Genomic DNA, 17372 nt, shown 5'->3' with positions numbered 1-17372 from the left:
AAATGATTCATCCCACCCCCCTTCCACCTCCCACTGAAATTCCAAAGAGAGATCATTTTAAAAGCACAAATCCCTATCAGTAGAGAACAATTACAGTATCATCAGTATACCAGAAATTTTGAGAACTACTTGGGAAATAGAAAGCAAATGGGTTTGAATGTCCTGAAAAAAAAAAAAATCAATAGAGAAGAAACTGCATCTCAGGACACCAAGTCCCACCATGTTCTTTCTAAAAAGCCTCAGATAAGATCCAGGGTCAGTATCGGCAAATTCAAAGAGAGAAGTTGGCTGTAGAACAACTCTCAGTGTAGTTTATTCAAGATGCTTCCTGTTGAGATATTGGGGCCTGAGAGAAAAATCAAAGCCAGCCTTGTAGTAACTTAAGAATTTGTGCCGCGGTGCCTGGGTGGCTCAGTCAGTTAAGCATCTGCCTTGGGCTCAGGTCATAATCCCAGGGTCGTGCATCAGGCTCCCTGCTCAGCGGGGAGGCTGCTTCTCCCTCTCCCTCTGCCCCTCCCCTACTCGTGTGCACTCTTTCTCTCAAATAAATAAAATCTTTAAAAAAAAGAATTTGTACCAAAAAAGCATTAAACAAGATAATTTATAATAAAGGCAGGAAAAAACTATTAAAGGCTGAATTCACAATGAAAATAAATCTATGCACCAAATAACAGCATCAATAGTCATAAGGCAAAAAACTATAGAAGATACAAGGAAAAACAGAAACACACTAGAAGATACAGACTTCAATTCACTTCCCTTCATCTGTTAGAGCAAGTAGATAAAAAGAATATAGAAGAAAGTAGAGTAAGGTCTTCAAAAGGTCCAAAGGGAGATTTAAAAAACAAAAAACAAAAACTTAGCCTCATTGCTAAATAAGCATGAGGACGAAATAAAGACATCTGGGAATAAAACATTTACCATTCATACTCTCTACCTGAGAAAACATTACTAGAGGAAGTTCTTCAGCACAGAAATAGGAATCCAAGGCATCAGGTTATACAATAATGGTGACAACTAAGTAGAACCGGAAAAAATGAAGGAAAGATTTAAGCAGATTTTTTAAAAGAGCTATTTATTTGAGAGAGAGCGAGAGCAAGCAAGCAAGAGTGGGGGGCAGAGGCAGAGGGAGAAGCAGACTCCCTACTGAGCAAGGAGCCTGATCCCAGGACCCTGAGATCATGACCGGAGCCAAAGGCAGACGCTTAACCAATTGAGTTACCCAGGTGCCCTTACGCAACAAATTTTTAATATCATAGGATTTGGTTTCTTTCTAAATTAGCCCAATCATAGTATTTGCTTTATAGGAAATAATACTTTTGTAATCATAGTATCATGCATGCTGTTTATTGGCTCCATTTTGGGGTGTCGAACAACGCCCAAAGTACAGGAGATTCTGTCACAGAGTAGCATGTGAATGCCATAAACCCTGGCAATTTAAAAATTACGTGGCAGGATATAAACCTGAGCCAACAAACTCAAGTACGTAAGAAACATCACTTTATCTTCCACACTTCGATTTAATTTCTGCCTCTGAGGAATATTCCCTTTATCCCCCTACCTCCCTTCTAAGACCTGCTTGATGGGAAATGTAAACACAAACATTCTTGGGATTTCTCTCTCCTCCCCCGGGTCCCAAAGTACACAGGTACCAAAGCATGAGAGAGAAGGGGACCCTCCAGTCATCAGTGATCTGTGCTCAGGTAACAGCATCAACAAATGGTTGTTTCCAGTGCCGCAGATCTCTGCTCCTTTGGGGCCCCACATGTGGTATGAGGGTCCGAGCTGAGGTTAGGAACCCTGTGCCACTGTCCTGCCTTCCCCAGGTATCTGACGCGGCTCTCTCTTCTGAGCTTGCCCCCCTCTTCACAAGGCTCCACCACGGAGCAGTGTTTGACTCTCACACAGCTTCTCTCCCCCCACCCCATGAAATCTCCAGGAGATCTCGTTCTCAAATCCTATGCAACTCAGTGAGTTTAGGCTATGGAAAACAAAAGCCAGGGAAAATTTTGCAAGTTAATTTTGCTTTCCTCCCTGTCCTAAACCTGCCCTGAAGTGATAAAAGGTGGAGCCCATTACTTGCTTGAATGGAGAAATGGAAAAGAGAAACTATAAATTAATATTATACAGTATTACTCAGGCACATTAATATAGCTAAGAAAAATTGGGAGGTAGATAGAAGTAGAAAGATGGGGAATATTCTCATTTTTCATTGCGGGTCCTCAATCCACACTAAACTCGATAAGCCCAGAATTAAACATTTAAATACGTTATTAAAGTAAATAGGTAAATAAGGCAACCACTAGAAAACATTTATAAATATAAAAATATAAGCAACAAAATCCAGAGGTAGAGGGTAGTTAGTTCATGATAAATTCATCTTTCATAACAGAATAGCAATAGATCCTATGTAAACTTGATAAGACTTGAAATATGATAAACTAAAAGCAGAAGCTATTAACAAGAGTGATTCCAGGAAAAGAATTAGGGACTGGAAAGGAGAGGATAGAGTTGGGGAGAAGAGGGGGACTTTTTTCTCATTTTAAGCTTTTTTATTCTAATTTTTTTATTATGTGCATGCAATTCTTTTCTAACAAAAAAACCCCCTAGATTAATTAAAAATAAAGACATGAAGCTATTTTAAACACACTGTCTCATTAATATTTATGATACATTTAATAAAGAACTCACATTAAAATTTGCCTATGGGCACTAAGTCTGTATTTTAAAAATTCAATAATTCCTTCTCATATTATAGACCTGCTAAAAAAAAAAATCCACATTGTAAAACAAATCTCCTTACTTTTATGCAGATGCACAATAATTTACCCAAAAAGAAACACTTGGGAAACAACTAGGAGGAAACACTAACAAAAATTAACAAGAGTAACAAAGCAGTGTTAACGAGTATGCAGTCTCTCAAAAGAAGAAATCATCCAAACATTTCATTATCAGAGTCACAAAAAGATCATCCAGTAAAACCCCTTTTAATAATCTATTCCAGCTGTTAAATAAAATCACAATTCCCATCTATACAATCAATATAAACCACATTATATAGTCATGAAATCTCAACTTCCTGTAACACATACACACTGGTCCTGAATGTGAGCAAGTATCTATTGTAGTGAGAACATGGACTTAGCACATCCATCAGACTAAAAATTCCTTCAGGAACTGGGCAAATTCCTTTATTCCTAGCTCTCATTTTCTTTTTTTTAACAGTTACTTACCCACTGGTTGCTAGTTATTATCCAGAGAAATTTATTATCAGTTTCCTTTTAGATCCCAAGCTTCCCTCTGACATATTAATTGCAAACATTCTGCCGCTCCACTGCTTTTCCTTTTAGCTTTGTCCTCTTCCGTGCAAATGTTTCTCACTTTACACGGACGGTATCTGAATTTTTCCACCTTGTCACTCATAATTCCCTTTAATGTTTCTGTAATTTCTAAATTATTGGAGCCCTTGTTACTCAGTAATCTCCCCATCTGGGATTCTCTCCTAATAAAATAGTCAGAAATTGTGGCGCCTAGGTGGCTCAGTCAGTTAAGCGTGTCCAACTCTTGATTTCAGCTGGGGTCATGATCTCAGGTTCAGAATCTCACCCCACGTAGGGCTCTGTGCTCAGCAGGGAGTCTGCTTGAGATTCTCTCTCTTTATCTCCCTCTGTCCCTCCCCCCACTCTGTGCTCTCTCTCACTTTCTCAAAACCAATCAATCTTTTTTAAAAAAAGATCCCTTTCACACTGAAAGGGATCACACTCAGAAGTAGGTGGCAGTGGGGCGCACAGGGGTGGTTCAGTTGGTTAAGCCTCTGACTCATGGTTTTAGCTCAGGCCATGATCTCAGGGTTGTGAGATTGAGCCCCAAGTTGAGCCCTGGGCTGAGCCCTGTATCAGGGTCCATGTTCAGCAAGGAGTCTGCTTGAGATTCTGTCCCTCTGCCCCTCCCCCCCAAAATAAATAAATAAAACCTTAAAAAAAAAAAAAAAGGAGGTGGCACTAGTGGGGAATGACTAGTGGTGATGTAAATGTAAACATTTTGCCTTCACAGGTATTTTTACTTCTTTCCTTTTTTAAAAATAGTTTTAAAAAAAATCTGTCACTCTTTCTCCCATTGTAAAGACCAGGGAAATAAAAAAAAAAAAATGTTGAGATATAAAAGAAAAGCTGGAACAACACCTGACATTTTAAAAGTTGTTAAAGGATTACATATAATAGGGAAATTAAAAATAGCTTAACTAGCTAATAAAAGAATGATTAATTTGTAATATAACATATATAAAATATAATAAATTACTCAGCACTTTCTTTTAAAGAAAGATGTGGGTTTTTTAGGTGTGTTTTTTTGATAACTGAAGATTTTAACATTTAATTAGATCTTTAGGGGCATATGGTTAGATTGAACTATTTGCAGGAATCTTTAAGCTACTATTTATTGTACAAAAACTGTTATCACAATACTTGCAGAAATTACAATACAAGAAAGCTCCACGCGATCTTGCCACATCACACAGTTCCGTCCGGGATTTGTCAATATGTGTAACGTTTAAATAATGGCAATCTGTCAACTCTGTATTTATATATTTTCACAGATAATTTTGCAGGTGTGTGCTTAAATTTTACAGAAAATTTGAATAGTGTTTTCAGTCACTTTGAACCGAGTTCACAGCAGCATAAAAAAAATGAACTCCTGTCACTTTATATAGAACATCTACATAATAAAAATGTCAATCAACATTTTTTTGCATTTCTGCTATGTTTTCTAAGACCAGCTCTGAGGGAAGAATCAACAGCTTTTCATGACTGGTGACAGAAAGCAGCAATAAGTGGAGAAAAGAAGTCTGAAGGAGTTTGACTTTCCTTAAATTTCAAAATGGACATGGGTGGGGGGAAATGTTGCTCTGAAGCAATGGCTTACAGAGCTGTGCATTAAGGAAAATCCTGCCCATCCTTTACCACGAGTGAGACTGCTAGGGAAACATCTTCAGTGCTTGTTTTCTGGAAAGACTCTACCAGTTTATAGTGGTGACCAACTAACACTAAATTTCGCCATTTTTACTAACTTCTGATAGCAATACTTCTTTGCTCTTCATTTCTTGATATTTTCATCAGATATGCACATAGTTCCTATTGGCAGGTCCAAGGATATTGTTATTATTGACATTGTTAATATTTTAAAGTACCATTTAATGAAAATCTATTATTTGTCAGGTACTTTGTCTTAAAATTCCACGAGGAAAGTATCATTATCAAAGGGGGCTCAGGAAGAAGTAAGTCTCTTGACCAAGACCATATGTAGCCTTTAACCTACGGATTTAAAAAGTGGCAGGATTGGAATTTAAAGCCATGTCTTTATGGGGTCAAAGCCCACACTCTTTTCAGTACTACCCTATTCTCATCCCGATAGCCTGCTAATCCAAGGCTTGGTTTACAGGGACTCTGGAGCCACCAAACATTAAAAGTTTATTAGGCATATAAAGTAAGGGCATCTTTAAAACATGGAAAAGCAGGAGCACCTGGCTGGCTCAGTTGGTTAAGCATCCAACTTTTGATTTCAGCTCAGGTCATGATCTCAGGGTCCTGCGATTGAGCCCCACATCCGGCTCCGTGCTCAGCAGGGAGTCTGCTTGAGGATTCTCTCTCCCTCTACCTCTACCCCTTCCCTCGCTTACTCACTCTTTCTCTCTTTCAAATAAATATATCTTTAAAAAATAAAACATGCAAAAGCAGAACAAATTTCTAAAAAGGAGAATCCTTTATCTGCAATTCCTTCATCTTCTGATTCCAAAGGAAAATTTAGAGCCCCTTTTGCCTTCCTTTAACTTTAACTGATCAGGCAAGTTGATTAATGAATTAGGTTCCGTTCACCACCCTGCCCCCACTTCCTGCCTTGCCAGAAACAGAGTTGGTCCAGACAACACAGGAATGCCCACAGGAGTTGGTCCTCACACTAACTTTCCCCTTTGCGGTCAGCTAACAGTAAATACCATTTTAAAGTGCTGGCTGTATGCCAGCTTCTATGCCAAGCTCTTTAAATAGGGCGTTTCATTAAATCCTTACCACCTTATGAGATAGAGGTTTCGATATTATTCACATTAATGAAGTTTGAGAACAGAAATCGAGTAACTCCAGGCTTACAGCCCAGGTTGATTAGACTCTAAAACTGCTTTCCACGCTTTACATTACAAATTTTTCTGGAATCAATGACTAATTCATCTTGCTCCTTTTTGGTAATTCCATTTCAAGATTTCAAGACTCCATTTCAAGATGTCCACAGATAAAGTTCCTCAGAGGAAGACCACCAGGAACACACTTGTAGTTCAAGTTGGGTTTACTCACCTGTGCTGCACGGCCTCTCCTGGATCCTGGGCTGTCTGGGCAGCAGAGGCTTGGGAGGGGCTTACCTCAGGGTTGGAGCGCGTGCTGAAGGGCTCTGAAGAGGGACCGGGAGAAGTGGGGATCGGCTCTGAACTGGTGATGTCATGAAGCAGGAGCAGTTTAGCAACTGAGGTTTCTCTGCAACTTTAGTTCTGAAGGCAACAGGAACAAAGCACAACAACGGATATCACTGATTAAAAGAAAAAAAAGAGTAATCACTCCAAAGGACAGGGTCGGTATCACCAGAGGAGAAACATTGTTTACATGGCTTTGGCCTTCCCTTGGAAACATTTTAGAAGTTCTCCTAGGAATATTCTACTCTGATTTGTAGTTTCCAAGGAAACAGGTATTTAAAAACCTCTTATCTGAAGCTCTTGGTTAGAAATTGAGGCTGTTTCCTTGTGTTAAAGTAACCCATAGGGCTCAGATCTTCTGAACAGGAATGAGACATTCCATTTTCACTGATATTTCAAATAGCAATGTTTCTCATAAATATGACAGCTTTTCCCAATAGAAAGATAATGCAAGCCACACACGCAATTTAAAATTTTCTAATAGCCACATTAAAAAAGAAACAGGTGAAATTTATTTTAGTAATAGGTTTTAACTCAATGTATCCATAATTTGTCCAAAATATTTCAACACAGAATATAAAGAAATATATATATATATTTTTTGTACCATGGCTCCCAAATCTGCTATAGGAGATCTCAGTTTGGACTTTAGATCTTTATTGGAAAGCTTGATCTGTATTTAGACGTCATAAAATTTAGAGTTGTAAAGTATATCCCCATACCCAAGTTGTTACAAACATACCTAAACGCTTCCCAATAACTGAATCAAATTTAAACTACTTGAGATGAAGTAAAATTAAAAATTTAGTCCTTAGTCACTCTAGTTCCATTTCAGGTGCTTAATAGCCACATGTGGCTGGTGGCAACCACTTCGGACAGCTTGGGTGTAGGATTTTAGAGCATACGTTTTCTCATGACCAAACCCTTGACAGTAACTAACAAAAGCAGATTTTACAGGTTCACAATTACCCTTACTTCTTTTTTTCTCCTATTTGTAGAGTCCTCTTTCAGGCAAACACGTTGAACAATGGAGACCTGAATGGGGTAGAAGGGCCCACAGTGACCACTGGGCTGAATATAAACGGGCCCATTAGGTGATGCACCTCAAAATATCTGTTAAGCCCTAGCTGACCAATGAGCTACTTACACCACACACAGGTACCAAAAAAGGAAAATTCCATAGGTCCCCATACCTCCTCACCTTCCCCCAACTACCACCCCTTGACAGACAGTGTCCACTTTGCTGTCCTGCGCGCTGTTTCCTTGAGGTGTGTTCAGCGAACTTCTATCTCCTTTCTTCTCCCGTGCTGCTGGGTCCGCTCCATCATGTCACCCCACACTTGGCGGCCCCCATCCAATCAGGAGACCCCACACTATTCCCTTCTTTTATTATTTTTTTTTTATTTTTTTTTTATTCCCTTCTTTTTATAACCACAAATTCTCTACCACACTAAATGAACTCAATTTTCTTGGATTCCAGTTTTTCTCTTCAGCTGCAGGGCAGGCTCAGTCACCTTAAATTGAAGCTCAGGGCTGCTTTCTCAGCCCTGTTTTCTCCCCTTCGTCGCAGAGATTCCCTCATCATTGTGAGCTAGGAGCATTATCTTTCACTTCTTCCAAGTGCAACCCTGAGAGCATAAAGAATTATGAAGTTTTTCAAAGCTCTTCCCTGACATTAGATGCCGTTACAAGTAAAATACACTTTAGGTTCTTTGGGGCAGAAATCATTACAAGTACCCTGAGTCAGCATTGAAGAGTTTTGCCAGCCTGGGGGCAGCCTTCCTCGCTACTGCAGTCTGTTAGGATAAGGCCTCAGAGAACAGGCATGTGTGTAACCCATGAGGTCTCAATGGCGGAAGTATACCCACGTTCACGTTTCAGTTCTGTCTTTGGTTAATTATGAATTATCAGTAAATCATTTAAATCAGCATGTTTTCCGGGGTGTACCCTGATATTTGCTTCAATATTGCATGAACAGCTTTAGTTTTCAGAATACAAGAAGCCAAAGAGAAACACTGGTATGATCATTTTGAGAGGCAGCATGGTATTCTAGAAAAAGCACAAACACTGAAGTCAGAGGTGTGGATTCAAACCTGTAGTCAAGTAGTCAAGGCATGAAGAAGTGCTATCCCTTTAAGATGGGCCAGCCGTGTGGCTTTAAAGTGGGGACTTGGAATCAAAACCCAGCTAGTAGCAGTCTTGCTGAGTCTGCAATGCTCTGTTTCTTTGGGTCAGAATTAGATTAATATGTATTAGATTTATCCTGAAGAAGTTTTGTGTAAAGTTACATTCTATACAGTATGTGTGCAACTGGCAATAGGCTCAAAATGCAAGCCTAAGGGTTTTTACAGTCACTGAAGGAACATTCTGACATCATTTCATGTCCCCATTTAAACTATAAGAAAATGTCATCAAATAGTCAATACAAATACTCCTTGCAGGGCGCCTGGGTGGCTCCAACAGGTAAGTGACCGACTCTTGGTTTTGGCTCAGGTCATGGTCTCAGGGTCATGAGATGGAGCCTGAATTAGGCTCTGCACTGGGCTGGGAACCTGCTTAAGATTCTCTCTCCCTCTCCCACTGCCCCTCCCCCACCACGTGTCCCCACTCTCACGCCTGCTCTCTCTCTAAAAAAAAAAAAAAAAAAAGCTCTTTGTATGCTTATTGAAATGTATTGGCTTACAGCACTCCATTTGCTATTTTACTGAATAATTTTAATGACAGTAAAACTTGAATATTTTTAAACAGTTTTATGATTACAAAACAATTTAGGTTCATTGCAGAAAAATTAGGAAAATATGGAACCAAAACAGAAAATGAAAATTACCTGTTTTTACTCTCTCTAGATCTAAGAATTATTGGAATTCTGACATTTCCTTTTTCCTTTGTCCACTTTCTCTGTGTGACCTGGGGCAGGTTCCTTGTCTGTATCTCAGTTTCCTAACCCTAGCTACCTCATAAGGTTCTTGTGAGGATTAAATGGGTAAAGCACTTTCAAAACAGTGCCTGCCGCATAGCAAGAGCTTATTAACTATTAGCAATTATTATAATTAAAGTTAGATATTTTACTTTCCAAAACTGGATTAAAACTATATAGTTTTGGATTCTGCCTTTTAAAAAAACTTTTTATTACTCTGACAGTACTTTCTCATCTTTTTTTTTTTTTTTTTAAGTCCTCATTGATAAAGCTATTGCTCCATGTAGCAGCAGAATTCTCTTCTTGGAAAAAAGGTTTTGAGATTTTTATGGAGGACAGCTCACCACTATCTAATTGAGACAGTACTCATTTAAAAAAAAATGTTTATTATAGGGGCGCCTGGGTGGCACAGCGGTTAAGCGTCTGCCTTCGGCTCAGGGCGTGATCCCAGCGTTATGGGATCGAGCCCCACATCAGGCTCCTCCGCTATGAGCCTGCTTCTTCCTCTCCCACTCCCCCTGCTTGTGTTCCCTCTCTCACTGGCTGTCTCTATCCTGTCGAATAAATAAATAAAATCTTTAAAAAAATGTTTATTATAAAATATAAAAGAACTACGAGGGGCCCTTGGGTGGCTCAGTCAGTTGAGCGTCTGACTCTTGATCTCAGCTCAGGTCATGATCTCAGGGTCATGAGTTCAGGCCTCACATTAGGCTCTGTGCTGGGCGTGAAGCCTACTTAAATAAAAAATAATATAATATAAAAGAACTACTATGAATTAAAAGACTGAAAATAGTGCAATGTTCGGAGGTTACTAGTGTACATTAAAATCTCACTAATTTTAGTTTAGTCATTAATAGCCGGCCTTCACTAAGCGGCAGCTGGGTTAGCTGAGTAAGTGATTGCTTAGCTAAAAAAGTTGATTAGTGCTGAATGGGATCTCCATAGCTCCTCTGGATTTGATACAAGGTGTTTGTTTACAAGCTCACCATTGGAAGAATAATTTGAGGGCAAGAACTGTATCTTTCTCATTTATGTTGTCCCCAATGCTTAATTATAGTACTTAGTTCTTAGGGCTCAATGAATGTTGAACTAAGTTCTACAAAAAGCCTTAAAAGTTAGATAACCAGTTATCTAAATTTGGTGACTTCTATAACTGGTATTTTAAAGGTAAATAGACACAGATTAATACTACAATTTGGCTCATCGTGGGTTATTGAGCTCCTCCCCGCCATCCTCCCCGTTAGAAGGTGGAGGATTCTCCAAACTGAGAAGGTACTTTGAGATAGAAAAATGATGCAAGCCGTTCCATACAGTTTAGAAAGCTTCATCCAGGGTAACTTACAGACGGGAAATCCAGTGGACAAATGATCCAAGCGCCACTCAGCTGTCCTCTGCCCTGTTCTCTGCCCAGTCCTGACCGTAATGCCCAGGCTTTATAGAGCGAGAGGCGTGGCGGTGAGGTCACAGGGTAGTTATCTCAAGTGGCATCATGTGCGCACCAGAGGCTCTCCGCTCGTTATCTAAAGCAGTGCCTTCTGCGCACCAGTCATGCCTAATACTTATCTCAAGTGCGCCGTTGGTGCACCAGTTTAGGGAAGATCAGAACAAGGCTTCCGGCGTTGCAGTCCGGGCTGGCGTTAACCTCTGGGGGCCTGGAACAGATAGCCCTGAGGGAGGTCATTTCAGGGCATGAGCAAGACGGAGGGCCAAAAACGGAGTCCGTGCTGTCAGCACCCGGACACCTCCACTCTTTACCACTGGCTTAATACCCTTTCAGAGTATTAAAAATGGCTATGCAACTGGAGTAGAGGAGCAAGTGTCCCACTTCCCAAACTATATCAACACATTGAAATCTGATCATCCTCAAGTCTCCAAACAACCACTGAACATGTCTAAAATTTATAGTCTCTGTGATCTTTCTTAAGATTGACATTGTGAGGATAATCTAACACATTTGTAATTGTAAAGTAACGGTGCCTTGCGATTAGACATTTCGAAGAAAAGAGGAAAGGAAAAAGTCTTCTCTAGCTCCTCTGTAACATGGCTATTATAATTTTGCTATATTCCTGTTCACTTTTTCAACAATGAACAAGCATTGTCTATTTCATTTCACACTAACATTATATTATATACATTTTTCTATGCTGTTACTTGGCTTTCACGGTTATGTTTTTAGTGATTGCACAGTATGCCATCAAACACATTAGATTGTTTACCAAACCATTCCCCAGCACTGACAGTTAAATTGCTTCCCGTTTTCCATTGTCTGGATACCGGTGAACATCTTTAAGCATATGATTTTATGACAGATCACCAGGCGTGGCATTTTGGGGTCAAAAGGCTCTGAAGTTTTTATGGCTCTAGCACATACTGCCCAAGTGCTTTCCAAAAGGATTATATTAATTTACAGTGTCATCAGCTATGTAAAAATAATTCACCATCTACACACCTGAATTCATTGTTATAAATATGATTTTGGTATAATTTCCCTGCCACATAGAAACATCACCAATCACAGCATTCTTTCTTCTACATATGTGTATTCATTTACCCTAAAATACATAATCATGAATTTTGATGTATTTTTAGGTGACACAGTGACCTCTTTTCCACAGCCTTTTTCTTTTCTTTTTTTTTTTTTAATAATGATTTTTTATTATATTATGTTAGTCACCATACAGTACATCCCCGGTTTCCGATGTAAGGCTCAACGATTCATTAGTTGTGTATAACACCCAGTGCACCATGCAATACGTGCCCTCCTTACTACCCATCACTGGCCTATCCCATTCCCCCACCCCCCTCCCCTCTGAGGCCCTCAGTTTGTTTCTCATAGTCCATAGTCTCTCATGTTTCATTCCCCCTTCTGATTACCCCCCCCTTTCTTTATCCCTTTCTTCCCCTACCGATCATCCTAGTTCTTATGTTCCATAGATGAGAGAAATCATATGATAATTGTCTTTCTCTGCTTGACTTATTTCACTTAGCATTATCTCCTCCAGTGCCGTCCATGTTGTAGCAAATGTTGAGAACTTGTTCTTTCTGATAGCTGAATAATATTCCATTGTATATATGGACGACAAAATTTTTTTTTAAAGATTTTATTTATTTATTTGACAGAGATAGAGACAGCCAGCGAGAGAGGGAACACAAGCAGGGGGAGTGGGAGAGGAAGAAGCAGGCTCATAGCGGAGGAGCCTGATGTGGGGCTCGATCCCGGAACACCAGGATCACGCCCTGAGCCGAAGGCAGACGCTTTAACCGCTGTGCCACCCAGGCGCCCCTGGACCACAACTTCTTAATCCAGTCATCTGTTGAAGGGCATCTCGGCTCCTTCCACGATTTAGCTATTGTGGACAATGCTGCTATGAACATTGGGGTGCATATGGCCCTTCTCTTCACTACGTCTGTATCTTTGGGGTAAACACCCAGTAGTGCAATGGCTGGATCATAGAGTATCTCAATTTTTAACTTTTTAAGGGACCTCCACACTGTTTTCCAGAGTGGCTGTACCAACTTGCATTCCCACCAACAATGTAGGAGGGATCCCCTTTCTCCACATCCTCTCCAACAATTGTTGTTTCTTGCCTTGTCTATTTTTGCCATTCTAACTGGCGTAAGGTGGTATCTCAGTGTGGTTTTGATTTGAATTTCCTTGATGGCTGATGATTTTGAACATTTTTTCAGGTGTCTGTTAGCCATTTGTATATCTTCATTGGAAAAGTGTCTGTTCATATCTTCTGCCCATTTTTTGATTTGTTTATTTGTTTCTCGTGTATTGAGTTTGAGAAGTTCTTTGTAGATCTTGGATACCAGTCCTTTATCTGTAGTGTCATTTGCAAATATATTCTCCCATTCTGTGGGCTGCCTCTTAGTTTTTCTGACTGTTTCCTTGGCTCCACAGCCTTTTTCTTGACAGTTTTTTCAGGGTTTCTACAACTACAAGAACTGCTGATTCATTAATTTTTAATACTGAGATATCATTCTGATTTTAGGTCATCATTATTTTAAGTTAGAATGTATCGTGAATGTTGCACAGCTAAAGTTTATAGAAAGGACAATAATTTTGCAGACTTATTAACTTAAAAATATTTCTTTAACTGAGAAGATGGTGTCCCTCTGATGATAAAAATCTCAACTAAAAGAACTGTGCTATCTTTACCAATTTCATTATGTAGTTTCATCTAGAAATGCTTACATATAACACAGATAAATAAAATGTCATAGAAATTCAACAACTCCTTTTGTTCCAGATATTCTATTTCCTTCTATCCCTATCTCATTTGTTGAAACTACTAGCATGTTTATGAATTTGTTAAAAGGAACAATAACTCCCAGACAATGACTCTTAGAAAACATGTATCTCCTGGGACTCCTGAGTAGCTCAGTCGGTTAAGCAATTACTGACTCTTGATTTCAGCTCAGGTCATGCTCTGAAGGTCATGAGATTGAGCCCCATATTGGGCTGCATGCTCAGCAGGGAGTCTGCTCAAGATTCTCTCCCCTCTCTTTCCACCCCTCCCCACCCCCACACTCTCTCTCTCAAAATAAATAAATAAATCTTAAAAAAAAAAAAAAAAGAAAACATATATCTCCCAAAGATCCTATCTCAGAACTAGTTATTTTGGGGAAATAGTATAGATAGACTATGTTATTTATAAACATTTTCTTGCTTGCTTGCTTGCTTTTGCCAGTTAAAAATACCTTAACAACAACAGCAGGGTTTTTAAAAAGATTTTATTTATTTATTCATGAGGGACTGAGAGAGAGAGGCAGAGGCACAGGGAGAAGGAGGCTCCCCACTGAGCAGGGAGCCCGACACGAGGCTCGGCGATCCCAGGACCCTGGGATCTCGACCCAACCCAAAGGCAGACACCCAACCATCTGAACCACCCAGGTGCCCAACAACAGCAGGCATTATCTATACAGAGCTTTACAGTTTTCAAAACATTTTCACATGTATTATTTCCATTTTATCTTCAACACAACTCTATCAAGTGTGTATGTAGGCAGACATTATCAATCCCATAGTTTGTATCTGGGAAAACAAAGGTTCAGAACCACAAAGGGTCAGGTATCATTTGTCCAAAAACAAACATCTCATACACCTAATCACAGGAAATTATGGGGCATCCTCCCGGGGCATCTACATTTGCTGAAAATTTTGGGAATAACATACCACTTTAATATTACAATAAATTCCATATAGAATTCACATTTTACAGAGAAAAATGCATCAGTGATTTTTAAGGAAAAAGATGAGACTTTGACTAACTTTAGAATGTGATGGACCACTCTGGGCTGCTGCCTCAGACCACTGGAGATACCACCAACACTTCTCTACCCTTAGATCTTGGCAATGGAAAACATTTAAGAAATACAGCCGAGACCACAGACATGAAGCAGAGGTGAACTGTCCCACTAATATCTGCCCAAATTCCTGAACCGTTGAATCAAGAGCAAGTAAAATGGATACTGTTTGATGCTACAAACATTAGGATAATTTGTTATGCAGCAGTAGATAACTGGTATAATTCCCTTTAAATATTTGCATTCATGATATTATTTGTATATGCTTTTTGGACCCATCCTACTAGCATTTTATCTATTTTAATTTTTGTAAAGAATCAAGTTTTAACTGTGTTGATTTTTTTTTAGCAGTGTTGATTTTTTTCTTTTTTTTAAAACGATTTTATTTATTTATTTGACAGAGAGAGACAGCCAGTGAGAGAGGGAACACAAGTAGGGGGAGTGGGAGAGGAAGAAGCAGACTCCTAGCAGAGGAGCCTGATGTGGGGCTCGATCCCAGAACGCCGGGATCACCACCTGAGCCGAAGGCAGACGCTTAACGACTGCGCCACCCAGGCGCCCCAGCAGTGTTGATTTTCTTAATGTATCTTTACTTTCTATTTCATTGCTTTCTTTTTTTCTTTCATTATTTCTATTTTCTTTCTTTTTAACTTTATTTTTTTAGTAATCTCCACACCCAATATGGCCCTCAAACTCACAACCCTAAGATCAAGAGTTGCATGCTCTTCCGACTGAGCCAGCCAGGTGCCCCTATTTCTTTCCATTTTCTTTGGCTTTGTTGTTTTCTTTCTAATTTCTTAAGAGGAACACATAGCTTATTCATATTGATATTTTCTTCTTTCCTAACTTAAGCATTTAGGGCTCAAAATTTCTCCCAAAGCATCTATTTTGCTTTCTCCCACAAGTTTTGATAGCATTTTTTGATTACCATTTAGTTTTAGGCATTTCAAAATTTCCCATATAAGTTCTTCTTAATCCAAGAGTTATTTAACAAGAATTTCTTAACTTACCTCTTTGCTCTTAATGTCTAACTCTGTTGGATATTTATTCACTGAAGTTTGTTGAAGTTTTCCTCATGGTCTACTGTGTGATCATTTGTAACTGTTCCATGTGTGCTTGAGAAAGATGGATTCTCTGATTGCTCCTTGTCCCTTTGGTCAACTCTGTGAATTGTTTTGATCAGATCTTCCATATATCCTTGCTAATATATTGTCTGTTTGGCCTATCAATAATGAGAGAGGTGTGATGAATCCCTCACAATAAAGTGGATTTATCAGTTTTTTTCCCTGTAATTCTATAAATTTTTGCTTCATCCATTGTGAATCTATTTTATCAGATGTTTACATGTTTCAAATTACTCTACCTTGGCGAATAGAATCTTTCATCATGACACTGTGACTCTCTCCATCCCTAACAATGTATTGGATTTCTTTTTGGTTAGTATTTGCCTGACGTAATATATAACATTCCTTTATTTTTCACTTCATGTCTGTGCTTTGGGCATATGTCTTATAAACAGCATATATCTGGATTTTAAAAGTCCAAGATATCTTCTGACTAGTCAGTTTATTCCATTTATACTTACTGTAATTATTGATATATTTATAAATTTTTCTATCATCTTAATCTGTAATTTCAGTTTATCCCACATTTTCTATTTCCTACTTTTAAAAAAGTACTATATGTGAAAGCCCCTTATTAGATGAGACTTTTAGTACATCCTCTTATCCCTTGTTTTCTCTTTATTCTGACCTTCCACATCTTGATATTATCTAGAGACTTTCTAGGTTATTATGAATGTATCTTCTCTTTCTTTTGATCTTAGCAGTTTTTAAACAGCAACAAATACTACTAATGTATTTGTTCACTTTCAAAAATCTATTTTCATATTTCTCTCTGTATTTCCTGGAGATCTTAGCTGCTGCTATGTAGGAGCAGGCACAGTGTGTCCTGAGAGAATGGTAGCAGAGACGCAAAAGGCAAACTTTCACAATTTCCTATTTTATTCTCCACTGTCTCCTGCCCCAAGCTGTATCTATCTTCCCATAAACACCAGTTCAGAACAGCCACATTGCCCCAGAATTTTCTCTTTCCTTGGTATTTGGGTGTTTCCTAGGTAACCTGGCATTTCCCCTCACTCTGTAGCTCCTTTGAGGTTGATCTTGGAAGAGGGCGCCAGCAATTTTACTTTGTCAGCATCTTGGTGGGAAACAGAACTGGAACTCATTATTTTATTTAATCTTCCCAACATTCCTAAGAGGTAGATAAGGAAACGGAGGGTCTGAGAACTTGCACAACGTGCAGTTGCAATTTAAAAATATATATTTATTTGAGAAAGAGAGAGAGTGCCTGTGCAAGCCAGTGGAGGTGGGATGGGGGAGGGGCAGAGGGAGAGGGAGAGAGAGTCTTAAGCAGACTCCATGCTGAGCCCAGAGTCTGACACAAGGCTCGATCTCAAGACCCTGAGATCACAACCTGAGCTGAAACCAAGAGTCAGACACTTAACCGACTGCACCATCCAGGTGCCCATAAAGCTGCAATTTTAAACCCCATCTATTTGACTTCAAAGACCATGTGCTTTTCCATTCTCAAAACAATATTGAAACAAGCCATATTTTCAGCCAGGAAGACGAAAACACCTAGGTTTGAGTCTGGCTCTGCTACTTAATTACCTGTGGGATCTAATGTAAG

General features: G+C 39.2%; 1 protein-coding gene across 2 annotated transcripts in view; it reads right to left on the bottom strand.

Moving 5' to 3' along the window:
- The window catches only part of FBXO34 (F-box protein 34), a 137882-nt gene extending 127103 nt beyond the window's left edge, over positions 1-10779 (bottom strand). Inside the window, exons 1-2 of one of the 2 annotated variants that reach the window (XM_057318738.1) lie at positions 10714-10779; positions 6407-6532 (exon numbers count right to left, since the gene is read on the bottom strand). In XM_057318738.1, the coding sequence (XP_057174721.1) occupies positions 6407-6486 (80 nt within the window). In that variant the 5' untranslated portion in view covers positions 6487-6532; positions 10714-10779. Of the gene's footprint in view, positions 1-6341; positions 6533-10713 lie in introns of those variants that run through there. The other variant, XM_057318741.1, reaches the window with a different exon arrangement.
- Between the last annotated feature and the right edge of the window lie 6593 nt (positions 10780-17372).

Source organism: Ursus arctos, unplaced genomic scaffold (assembly GCF_023065955.2).
Source record: "Ursus arctos isolate Adak ecotype North America unplaced genomic scaffold, UrsArc2.0 scaffold_25, whole genome shotgun sequence".
Lineage (NCBI taxonomy): Eukaryota > Metazoa > Chordata > Mammalia > Carnivora > Ursidae > Ursus > Ursus arctos.
The sequence above is the reverse complement of the archived record's forward strand: the minus strand, read 5'-3'. Positions and strand labels throughout refer to the sequence as shown.